This window comes from Micromys minutus (assembly GCF_963924665.1).
Source record: "Micromys minutus genome assembly, chromosome: 21".
NCBI lineage: Eukaryota > Metazoa > Chordata > Mammalia > Rodentia > Muridae > Micromys > Micromys minutus.
In genome coordinates, this window is record NC_137956.1 from 6,196,179 (window position 1) to 6,208,993 (window position 12,815).

Below are 12,815 nucleotides of genomic sequence, written 5' to 3' on the forward strand. Positions count from 1 at the left end.
TGCTGATTCTTTTCTTCCTCTTACTTTCTTCAAAGTTGGGCATCTTTCTCAAAAAGTACACTTGAGTCATTGCATTTCACTCCATATATCTGTTACAAGTTCTTACTATTTTCTACTTCTACCCTATTTTGTGGGTCACCGTTGCATCTTTTGTATTGTATATCCTTGATCAAATGTTGCCACTTTTATTTCAACACTTCCAGCTTATTAACGATGGGATTGACTTTGTCTCTGTCAGTGTCAGAATACTGTTTGACTTCATGCTCCTTATTAGCTAACAGCATTCATTAGCTTGAAGAACACCTCTCAATGTTTCTTGTAAGACAAATGATGAACTCACATTGGCCAACTATCTCTGAAGGAAGGCTGAGCTGGGTACATTATACTCGACAGGTTTTATCCTTCCAAACTTTGACTAGAACTTCTCTACTGTCTGAGAGATATGAGCTGCCAGGTGTCCAACTCCTTCAAATGGAACCCATTCCCTGTTTTCCTCATGCTTTTAGGATGTTCTGACTATCTTTGACAGGCTGATACTATGCCATGGGCTAATAGTACTTGGATTAAGTCAGTAGAAGCCATTGATCTTCCTGTACCTGTTTTATGTTCCAGTTGAGAAAGTGTTGTCTCTTTAGTCTTTCTTCTTTCTTCTCCTGGCCCTCTTATGTGCCAGCTTCTCCTGTGTTTGCTTGTGAAGCTGTCCTTTCCTCTGTGAGTCTATCTTGCCTGTCTCCAGGTTGACAGATCCTCCTGTTAATACTCGATACTCTATTGCATTTTCATTTTGCTCACTGATCACTGAATTGTCATTTTAAAGTAAAAAGTAAAAGCTCTTTTAAACATTTCAATTGAATCATCAGTCAGTTTGTATATGTTCATCTCCTTGGAGTCAGTCAGTGGCACCTTAGTTTATTTGGCAGTGCCCCCAACATTTTTAATCCTTGTGAGCAGGCATTTGTTATCCATGCACTGGGAATGAAGGCACTTCCTTCAGCCTTGAGTGTCCAGCTACTCTTGTCAGAACATCTTTAGGTCTAATGCTGAGTTCACTGCAGCACTACAGGGTGCCTTATGCCCAGGTCATCACAGCTAGTTCAGAATGGCCTTCTGTGCTGGTACAGGATAAGAGCTGACAGGCTATGGGAGCACAGGCACCAGAAGCCTACGGCCGATCAAGGTTTCCGTTGAGCATATTTACTGGTCTGTAGTTGGACCAAGAGTCTGCTGGGTTTTCCTGTAATGAGCCCAGTGCTGGAAACCAGTGAAGTATCTTTCCCTGACTATCTTGTTGTGCTGTGCTAGAGGAAGTGTAAAACTACCCTCACCTCCTCAATAAACCTTTTCTTTTGGTACAGCTAATTGTCACTTCCTACCTAGTGTTCCCTACCCCTCTTTTTAGAATATCTCCCTGTGCACAGTCACTGAAAAAGACAGACTCTGGTTCCAGCCTGCACCACTGCTTTTTGCAGCCTTGCATAACATGCAGACCTCATAACCGTAGGGCGGGATCTCTGGAGTCTTACCCTGCCACCGTCTCCGTGCTCTCCCAGGTCTAGTAGGCCATACAACAGAATTAAAAGTCAAAGTTTCACAACTATTATTTCACAACTATTAGTGAAAAAGGAAGTAAGGCCAGAGTTGCAGTCTGGCTTTGTCTTACAACATCCTCCCAAACATTCTGTTTATTTCAACAGGTCATATCTGAACTTTTTATTTCACAAATGTTATTACTCATGAACAGTAAGAGACTACAATTTGATATTAAATAACTAGCACAAATAAGCATCAAATTGAAATTGCTCACTCATGAAGTGCCCCACTCAAGAGCCTTCATAAACTCCTCCTCACTGAAAGACAGCATCTTGGCAGCTTCAATATGCATCTGTTTCAAAAAAAAATTATATATATAGTCGGATTTAGAGAAGGACACACAATAGAAAATGTTTGTGTTAATATGCTATCAAAAATAAGTCCTATTGTTGGATTATATATTCTAACTATGCAAGTGTAACACTTTAAATGGATACTACAATGAAGACTGAGCTACTGTTAATAATTCTGTATGATTATACCTGATCTTTGTAAAGTGAGAGGACTGCGAACTGTCCCTTTTCATGTTTCAAGAAAGATATGATGTGCTCTGGAATTACTGTTCAAAGTCTGAGAGGAAAGTAATCCACTAAAATTAGTCACTCTCACGTATAGTGATTTCTGCAGTTGGGAGGATCTATACATACTTATAATCTGTGTGTGTGTTTTAAACTAGTGAACCTCGCTGTGTATTGCACAGATGTGACTTCACATGTACACAGTGCATCTTTAGATACAATTTAATAAATTTATAAACAAAGTAAAACCATAAACTTTTTGGTAGAAAGGTCTGTCTGTAGCATGTCTGATATAAAGCTTCTATTGTTAGACTCACCTTCTGCCTTTTTAAAATGTCAATTAATTTCAATTGCTTCTTAAAACCTATCATTAATTCTCCTTTTTGTCTTTCTAGTTTCTTGTTTTCTGATTTCAATACTTCAATTTTTTGATGGTCTTCATTTGTAATATCCTACAAAAGCAAAAAACAAAAGAACTACTTTAGTTAAAATACAAGATTGTTCTTTCTATTACTAAATAATTTAATTGCAGCTCCCTCATTAAAACAATTTTCAAAATACATTTTTTAAATTAGCTTTCAATTCTAAAAAAAAAAATCCTAACTATCTAAATTTGACAGAACATGACTCTTCAGTAGCAGAATCTGCAAATCCTTTGAAGTAAGAGCTACATATCACACTGTGGTTCCTCAGGACTTTCCAGTGTACATGTTCACAGTGGAGTCCTGCTGAGCTCAAGACAGAGAACAGGGCTGATGAGATACTGCAGACTTCCCGGGTGAAAATACAAGAAAGAGCCTCAAGTTTTGCCCACAAATTTTCCTCCAGTCCACACTGGTAGACTGGAGTGCCATGTCCAGGGTGAGGGTCCCAGAAGAGCTGATCAGAGGACAGGACATCAAATCTAACGATGAGAAATGAGTAACAGTAGAAGTTACTAGGTTCAGGAAGGCTCTGTGCTTGCAGTGCTAAAGAAAAGGTTTCACCACAGGAGTAAGACACCAGAAGCTAAGATTCCACAGACTTCTGAAAAAGGAGAAAACCCAGGTCATCAGGAAACACCATGGTGAATACTAATAGCCATAAATAGATCCCTCTTCTTAAAGAAAAAGTCGTAACGGTGACATCAGTACAGCACTGGGACAGTGAGCACGGGCAGAGCCACTTTGTGAGCTCAAAAACCGGAGAGCAGGTCCAGGGTACTACAGACAAGTGGGTTTCCGTCATCTGAGTGAAGGGTGACATGACAGGGAATGCACAAGTGTCAGTGTAGTTTGCAAAGGGACGTCTAATCTGCCACTTAACTAGCTTCTGTTAACTTCACAGTAGCCATAAGGCACACAAATGACAAGATGGTCCGAGAGCATGACTGAGAAGGGACAAGACTAATTAAAGGCTGTGGGACCAAAAAATGACATGCAGAGACACCAAAATGTCATAAGAAGCCTATCCTTATCAGCAGTTACTACAGTCAGACAACGAAAAATGCACAAGTTGGAAAAGATGGAATAAAACAGAACAGGATCCAACTCTACTCTGCCCAGAGGCGAGCATGCTTCGCTCTAAAGACGTGTGGCAGATGCAAGAAGATAATCCACAGAAATACCAAAAGAAGATTATTTCCGTCTGATGACTGTACAGAACTGTGAAGAGGCAAGAGCATTACAGAATGACAAAGGGTCTGTACCTTTCCAATCATGCATGGTCAGTAGACAGATCAATAAGGAAACCCAACTGCAGATAAGTTGGAACTAAGTAAGATATTTCTCCCAACAATAAAGAAATATAGCTTTCTCAAATGTAACCAGGTCATTTTCCAAAATAAATCATGGTAGACCATACTTTTTTAACACATTTAAGAAGACAGAAATCGAGACTCAAGAGCTGGCAACAAGGAATGGGGGAGCATGACCAAGCCTTGTGGAGTTCGCTTGAGTGGAGAAGCCTATCAACAGGTAGATGTCTTTAAACAAAATCTTTTCCAGGAGGCTGATGACTTCCTCTGTATTTTCTTACCATGGAAAATCATATCCCTGAGTCAGCTCTTGCAGGAGGATTCTCTCAATGTGGCTGACCTCTCTTCCCTCCGGGTTCCTCTGGACATCCCTATCCCGGATCCCCCACCCAAGGACGATGAGATGGAAACAGACAAGCAGGAGAAGAAAGAAGTCCCTAAGTGTGGCTTCCTCCCCGGGAACGAGAAGCTGCTGGCCCTCCTGGCAGTAGTTAAGCCAGAAGTCTGGACCCTCAAAGAGAAGTGCATTCTGGTAATCACATGGATCCAGCCCCTGATCCTCAAGATGGAGGATGGAAATGATTTTGGGGTGGCAATTCAGCAGACAGAAGGTACTGGAGAGAGTGAATGCTGTCAAGACCAAAGTAGACGACCATTTTCAAGTACTTCTCAGAATGTGGGGATGCTGCAGCCAAGGCCTCCAAGGACAGCCATGTAATGGGTTACCAGGCCTTGGTGCATGAGAGAGATGAAGCAGCCTATGGGGCTCTTAGGGTCAAAGTGCTGGAGCTTTATCATATCAGCAGCAGCAACCTAGAGAAAACTGTCAACCCAAAGGGTGAAGAAAAGCCATCTATGTACTGAGCTGAGGATCAGAAGGAAAATAAATGACTTATACTTTATGTATATTTTTTTAAAAAGATGGAAATCATGCAGTGTCTTCTGTAATCACAGACTGAAACTAGAAATTAAATATGTGTAAACTAAGCACATACTGATGTGGGACCATGAAAGGCAGCCTGGTTTCTGGTTGAGCTAAGGCTTGAAACCGCAGAGACCCTGAAGAGACAGTAAGAGTTTCATCTGACTCCCAGGCACCAGGCCCCTGTCACTAGCCACAGCCCCATAGATTTGTGGCCATGAGTTACACAGGGGCAACAGCACAAGCCCTACCACAAGAGGTAGGCTCAAGACAGATCTTCACTTTAATGAGGTACCTAAAGGCCTGAAGGCTTAGCCAATAAGCTTTCCCTCCCACTCTTCCCTACAAAAGGCATTTAACTTCAAGCCCACCCTGAGAAAGGGGGTGTGGTTTTACTCATCCACTTTCCACCATGACAATAGCCATAACAAATGCCTAAAGTGTTCAGGATCCGCCTTGGGGAGCCATGGAGAAAGCCTTCACCTATAGAGCCTTCTATTCTCTGTATAAGGTTTCTCTGTGCTCCCAGCCATGCAACCACCAAGCCCTCCACTGTCAAGCCAAGGAGTTCCTCTTTTCTCCTCGGCCTGGGATAGATCCAGCCTGTGGGCTCTCACTCCGCTCTCAGCTCTCTTCCAGCAGCGCGTGGATGCCCAGATGCCCCGGAGTCTTTGCAGGCCCGGGGACCCCACCACCACCGCCACCCGGCCAGCTCTGGCTGTCTCATGCCTCAAACTGCACTTTCCCGATCCCGAAGCAATGCTCCGGGGCGTCCCGACAGCTCGATACCCACCCAGGTAACAATGTGGGGTGAGCACGGGCCCTGTGGCGGATCGGACATGGGACCCACATATCCCTACGTACTGAACTTTCTGGCCTGTAGCAAAATGCCCAAAACAACTTGAGGGAGGCTTGCTTTGCTCAGTTTCCATCCACGTTCCCTGGTCCCAAGTGCCTTAGGCCTGTGGTGCACAGTCTGTCAAAGGGAAAGAACACAGCAGAGGATACTGGACTGTATAAAGAGCTAGGAAGCAAGGGGAGAGAAAAGGGCTCCGTTCCCAATATTTCCTTCAAAGCCACATCCCTCAGTGACCAAATGTCTTTCTGCCAGGGCCCAACTCCCAAAAGTTTTACAACTGCCCAGTATTGTAGACACAGGGATCAAGCAAGCCTTCAAGTACCCAAAACTCAAACTCCCACTTTTCAAAGACTATTGGAAAATCACTTCAAGCAGCAGCATCTACAGGAAAGGCTATGACACTCATAGGTGGATCCTCACAGCTGTGATACAATGAAGATCAAATGGTCTCAAATCAACGGAGCCTTTATCTAAGAGCAAAGAAACAACCTGAAGCTGGCAGAAATGAAAATGGTAAATTTGAGAGCACATATAAATGAATTAATAGATCAAAGAAACAGAAGTTTAAAAGTTTGCTCTGTGACTATCAACAAACCTTTAGGTGAACTAGAAAAAAAAAAAAAAAAAAGGAGGAGCTAAGCATATAAAATCAGAAACCACAGAGGGGCCATTTCAGCTAACTTCACAGAAATAAAAAGGATAGTGTGATTATAACATCATGTGGCCTAGGTTAAATTAATTCATGTAATTTCAATTCACCAAAACGTAATACATATTTCAGAGATTCGGGAGTCTGGATCACTAGTCAAACCCTTGAAAAAGAAGGGAACCAGAAGCTCGGCCAACGAGTTCTACCCTATCCTTAAACACTTGACCCCATTCACTCACAAGTACCCAAAGCCAAGAATACTTCTGTATTCGTATTTTGCTAGAACAACAAAATTCTTACGACTGTAGAGAAAAGGTTTGTTTAATTAAAAATATTTTATACCAATTAGTTATCAAATACCAAATGGCTAGTCTGGTCCTCAAAACATACCTACAAGCAACATTATACAGATTTGGAAGGTTTAGGGATACCTACTTATATACATATGTGTCTATATATGTAAGCATAATGAATGAAAAGATGTCATGCAATTAGAAGAGCAAGGAGGGCATAGGGAGAGTTTGGAGAGGGAAGGGAGTGAGAACTAGTATAATAATCTCACAGTTCTCGGGGATGATTACTCATAAACCAAAGTCAAACTGAAGACATTACAACCTCAGATCTGCACCGCTGATAAAATCTGATGGAAGGCAAATTCGGCAGTACATTAAGAAAATAACATGATAACCAAGTGAGATCTAGTGCCAGGACAAATGATGGCTCAACACCAAAACTGTGTTAGCATGCTAATATTCCACATCACAGGATAAAGGAGAAAACCACCTGATTATCTCTGATGATACTAAAAAGGCATTTCTTTCTCCTGATAAAAAGTACTAAATAGAAAGAAACCGCCCGGATAATCAAGGCCATACTCGAAAGCCCTCAGCTCACACTCATGGTGAGGACTGCAGACTTTCACAGTTGGTCAGGGTCGAGGTAAAGGCGGCAGCTTCTGTCACTTGAGTTGATCGCAGCACTGAAAGGTATCACCCAAGCAACTGGGACAGAACCAAATGACATCTACCCTGGAGAGGTGGATGTATATGATAAGAGGTCATATATGATAAGACTGAAACTATGGAAATCCCTAAGGATGTCTAAGAAAATCATGATAACCAAGAAATGGGTTTAGCAAAGTCATAGGACACAAAGCAACAGACAAAAGGGTTCCTTTCAGACTAACATTGGGCAGCTCAAAAAATCAAATATTAATATATTTAGAATAATTAGAGCACTGTATCATTGGCAATAAACACACACACACATACAGGTTACAGGGTTTCCTAGCACCACTTTTCCAGAGACTAACTTTTCCTGCTTGCCTGACACCTGTGTAAAAATCATGTATGTGAGGGTTTCTGAGAGGTCCATGCCATTTACCTGTATTTATTTTGTTTACTTGTGGTCTTAGTGTTATTTGTATGTTTGAATGTTTTGTCTCCTTGGAGTCTGTACACTGCATACATGCTGAGTGCAAACAGGTCAGAAGATGTCAGTCCCCTGAACTTGAGTTATGGATAGCTGGCTATAGGGTGCCATGTGGGTGCTGGAAACAACCCAAGTCCTCTGAAAGACAGCGGTGCTCCAGATGCATGCATGTGTGTGTGTGTGTGTGTGTGTGTGTGTGTGCGTGCGCGCGCGCACGCGCTCAAGCGCATGCTGAATAGAATAAAGACTTGAGCAAGAAAGGCGGAAGGTGTGAAATGTGAAACGCTTAATGACACTGGGTTTAGCAAAGATTTCTTGGATGACACCAGAGGAAAATAAATTGGACTGTATCAGGCCACAGAGGACACAACAAACACTGGAAAGGCAGTCTGCTGAATGTGAGAAAATATTTGCACATTAATGTTCGTCCAAAATATACAATAAATGTAAAAATTACCAAAGGACTTGACCAGATGTTTCTCTAAAATCATACAAATGGTTACTAAGTGCAAGATGCTGGACAAATTACTTATAATTAAGGCTGCAGAAATTAAAACCTCAATGAAGCAATCAAAACCCATTAGGATGATTGGTATCAATAAAAATCAAAGTAACTCATGTTGATGGTATGGGAACGCTTGGTCATTTCCATAAGTGGAAATGTGAAATGACACAGCTGTCATTAAAACCAAAGGAACGTGACTCTGACCCTGCGATTCTACTTCAGAGTGCCTACCCCAAACCAAAGCAAGGCTCAGATCGAGGCCTCTGTTCCCAGGGACACTCTGGGTACTCTCTGACTCTACGGAGCCCAAGTGCCATCAAGATGAAATAAAAGAGCAGCGCGTGAATCGGAGGGATTGTCAGTGTGTCTTCAGAAGAAGGTCAACTAGAAAAGACGGGACAAGCCCGAGGACACTGTTTTAAGTTAAAAAAATAAAAAGGAAAGAAAAATATGTGATTCTAGTCACAGGAATGAGGCACATACAAAAGTCAGACACCGAATAGTGGCTGCAGGGGTCTGCAGGGGTCTGCAGGGGGCTGGGGGCTATGGAGTTTCCATTCTTCATGATGAAACGTGTAGAGACAGACTGCAAAACCATAATAATGGTTTTACACTTTAACATGTGTAGAGTATAAATGTTATGTGTAAGGCAGTAACGAAGAGGGTATGATGGCTGTTAAAGGTCTGTAGGTTATCCTGAAATTCTGTGTTATCTGAATGTTGATAGCGGTAAGTTAAAGATGTGTCGTAAATGCCGACACGCACACGGGGAAGTGCAAGTGTGCCAGTGAAAGAAATTCTGCGCGTGGTAACAGACAGGCCATGCTTGTCAGAAGCACTATCAATGCAGGACAAGCTCTCTGCACTGCATTAGAGATGGTCAGAGAGTCATAAGCAGGAAGAGACGGAAGACCGCCAAGGCAACAAGCTGACTGGGGTTCAAGCTGCTTCTCCAAGGCTTTATCGGGCACAGGCCAAGGCCAGGAAGAAAGTCATGTCCAACCAAGAAAACACAATGCGTAATGCTCTCTCTAGTAACAGCTTTGACAAACAGGATGCAGATGCAGATAGGGTGAAGAGGAAACTAACAAAGCCACAGTTTCATTTCTATTCCTCTTTTACTCGAGGTAAGTACAGAGAAATATCCGAGGGTGCCAAGCACATGGGCAGCTGTCACACATCTTTACATGGTGACAGGTGAGGACTGCTCCACCCAACAACGGAAGAAAGCACAGGGAAACTCACATTTATCAACTTAGGCCTGCACAAATCTAAAAGATCATGCATTCTCTATCCATGATGGGATTAACTTGAAATCTCTAAGAACGGTGTCTGGGGATACCCGGATACGTGGAAATAGTGTCAAACTTGTAAATAATGTATGAGTTCAAAGAGAATACAAAAGGAAAATCAGTGTTTCAAATAGAATAATGAAAAAATTTTAAATAAAATCAAATTTGTGGGAAGTTAGGAGAGAACACACAGTGAGATTCCCAGGTAAATGCTCACGTCAGACAGAGGGGACGTCTCAGTGCAGCAGCTTCCATGTCCATGTGGAAAAATTAGCAAAAGGGAAAAAATTAAAATTGGGCCCAATATAAAGAATGAAGGAGATAAAAAAGCAGATTGGATACCACTCATATACTCTTTAAAAAACTACAGAAGATGGAGCTGAAGCAATGGCTCAGAGACTGAGATCTCATGCACAGGACCTGGGTCAGTTCCCAGAATTCCTATGTGGGCTCATAACCTGCAGCTCCAGGTCCAGGATGTCTGATACCCTTTTCTGGCCTCCATGGGTAGTTGAAGGTTTATGAAAAAATAAACATGTATTTACCATGTGATCTACATGTACCACTCTGGGTATTTATCTGAAGGAATTTAAACTAGCATGCCAGGGTGATACTTGCACATGCGTGTTGTGCAGTATGGTTCACAGTAGGCAGGTTACGGAACCTTCCTAGAGATTCCTCAACAGGTGAGTGGATAAAGGAAATGTGGGGCAGTACAGACGTGTGAGTGTGTCACAGGAAAATGGATGCAACTGGAGGTCATCCTACTCAGTGAAACAGGCCAGATTCACACAATATTCCTGTTTTCTCTCATGAAGAATGTACATTTACATATAAATTTATATGTCATTAAAGCAAAGAGAAGGCTGCTTGAGGGAGGAAGGGGAACAGTAAATGAGAAACGGGGAGCAGGAAGAAGGTGTCTGAGAAACTGTGACACATGTGAAACTTTAGGTTAATGAGAATGTCATAGCATCACTGTGTGCTGTCTCAATCTCACACTGTGACTGTCAAAACTCAATCAGTTTACTCCAAACGTGCATTCTTATTAGACATTAGTTATGTCATGAATATATGAAAAATATACTTACAGCAGGCCAAAAATTACCTGACATATGTAGAGTATCATCTTAAAAGCAAATGTAGCTTTAAATGCTTTAGAAAACAAAATTTAAAATCAATGCTCTTCAGCTAGAGACAAAAGAGCAAATTAAACCCAAACAGGAAAGCAGAGGTGACGGGAGCTGTAGGGACAGAAAACAGACTGAAGTACAAACACTGCCTGACTCTCAGGCGGGTGGAAGGAAACCCTCCTGCGTGGTGAGTGCCAACTCCTTGCTGAAGGAAGTTCCAGGCCCAGAGTCCATCCGGTGAGTGCACCTGTGCTGAGGTCAGGAAGGGAAGGTGCCACAGTGGTACCTCTGAGAGGGACCTGGACAAGGCACAAGGGTCTTTCTGGGCAATGAAACTGAAGCCATGGTTGTGTCAAACTGCCCATGTACAATCTACGTTTCACCATGTCTAAATGACATCATTAAACAAAGTCAACATTGGGTTTCTCTCCAGGGCTACGAGTTGTGCCTGGTAAGAATTGCACACATGCATCCCTTCGCTTCCTCATTTCGCTCACTTTAATGCCTTACAGAGCTTGGCCTCCTCACTAAGCGTCCTGCACATGCATGTCCAGGGTGACACTCTGCTGCTAACTCAGCATACATGCTCAGTTCTCTCAGAACCATACCTCAGTGATACTCAACCGCAGTGGTCACATTGTACCACACCTGCGCCTCTCGCTCACCCGCTGCTCCGTGCAGACTCTCAACTCCTGAAAGCCCAACTCAGATTGCTCAGCCTAACTTTAATATTACAATGTCTGAGAATAATCCGTAAGTTTTCTTGAATCCTACTTATCTTTGATGTTTGCCCATTGGCATGCACCACAACTGTCCCCCCAAACCATTCAGGACCTAATTTTAGTGATGGCAGCACTGCATTAAACCCACGAACAAGCAAACACAAAACCCCTGAGCTGGTAAGGTGGATAAGCAGCTAAGAGTTCACAAACTGCTCCTGCAAAGGACCCGAGTTTAGTTCCCAGCATCTACGTCAGGCAACTGCCAACAGCCTGTTCTCATCTGGCCCCTGTGAACTCGAGTGCATATAACCCCTACCCACAGACATACACATGCACTTAATTAAAAATAAATCTTTTTTTTTAAACAATACCTCAGGCTTCCCCCCTTGCAAAGCCCATATTCAGTCCTTGTGATTTTCTCTCTTAAATGCAATTGTGATAATTAATTTCCATGTTTGGTACCATCAGTCAGCACAGCCTACACTGTCTCTCACTAGTTAACCAGCCTATCTACATCCACTTCTGCCCTCTGCAACAGATCCCTCTCCACAGAGCAGCTATGGTTGATCTGCACTGCTCTGTGAATGAGTTCCAAAAGCCTCAGATGTGGTCCAGTGAGCCAAGTGAATGACTTCTGCCCTCCCTAATGTTCATGACTTGTGTCCTACTGCTACCTTCACATCTATGAGCCTTCCTATCTTTCTTACCACACAGCCATTTCTACACACGGTTCCTTCTGTTCATAATCTTTTCTCCTGGCACCTAACTTCTACTGATTATTCCAGTGTAACCTTGGGTTACCTTTAGAAAACAAATGCCATGGTCTGGCCACCGGCTCAGAACACCGTGTGCCCTCCATGCCTTGTGCCTTGTGCACTAATTCAAGAGTGTGATTAGTTTTGCCTGACTGATAACCGAAGTATCCAATTTCTGCCCTCAATCAACTGGTTATATTAATGCAAGGACTACATTTGATTTTTAACTATCTATCTACAACCTCCAATAAACCTCTGGGTGGTATAGTACCTAAAAGGACCTCTGATATTTCTAAATAAATTGATAAGGAATCAGAAATTATCACTTTTTAAAAATTTATTTATTTATGTACACACACACACACACACACGGGGGGGAGAGGGAGAGAAAGGAGAAAAAAATGAAGAAAGAAAAAAAAAAGAGAAGAGAAAAGAAAAAAGAATCCAGAGAAGATTTGGATAATGGGTCACTGGATAAGTATGCAGACCAGAGTCTGGAACCCTGGCACCCATGTAAATGGCATGGCCTATACATGTCATCCTGGAGCCAGCTACTGGGATTAATTAAAGGAACTGGGCAGTTCTTGTTCAGTACACAACCTTGTCTCAACAAATAAGGTAGAGATTGAGGAAGAACAAGTGTCAATCCTGGCCTTCCATACACATGTGTATATACATTGTACATACACACACATCTCTCACGC

General features: G+C 42.5%; 1 protein-coding gene and 1 pseudogene across 2 annotated transcripts in view; one reads left to right on the forward strand and one right to left on the reverse strand.

Moving 5' to 3' along the window:
- Positions 1 to 1,804: 1,804 nt before the first annotated feature.
- The window catches only part of TEX9 (testis expressed 9), a gene marked incomplete at both ends in the record, with an annotated part of 35,869 nt that continues 24,858 nt past the window's right edge, over positions 1,805 to 12,815 (reverse strand). The window contains 2 exons of the mRNA XM_080934894.1: positions 1,805 to 1,882; positions 2,426 to 2,560. Of these exons, the coding sequence (XP_080791020.1) occupies positions 1,805 to 1,882; positions 2,426 to 2,560 (213 nt within the window). The remainder of the gene's footprint in view (positions 1,883 to 2,425; positions 2,561 to 12,815) is intronic.
- LOC308434578 (proteasome activator complex subunit 2-like) lies at positions 4,016 to 4,707 on the forward strand (annotated as a pseudogene). The gene has a single exon. The product of its transcript is annotated as a proteasome activator complex subunit 2-like (transcript).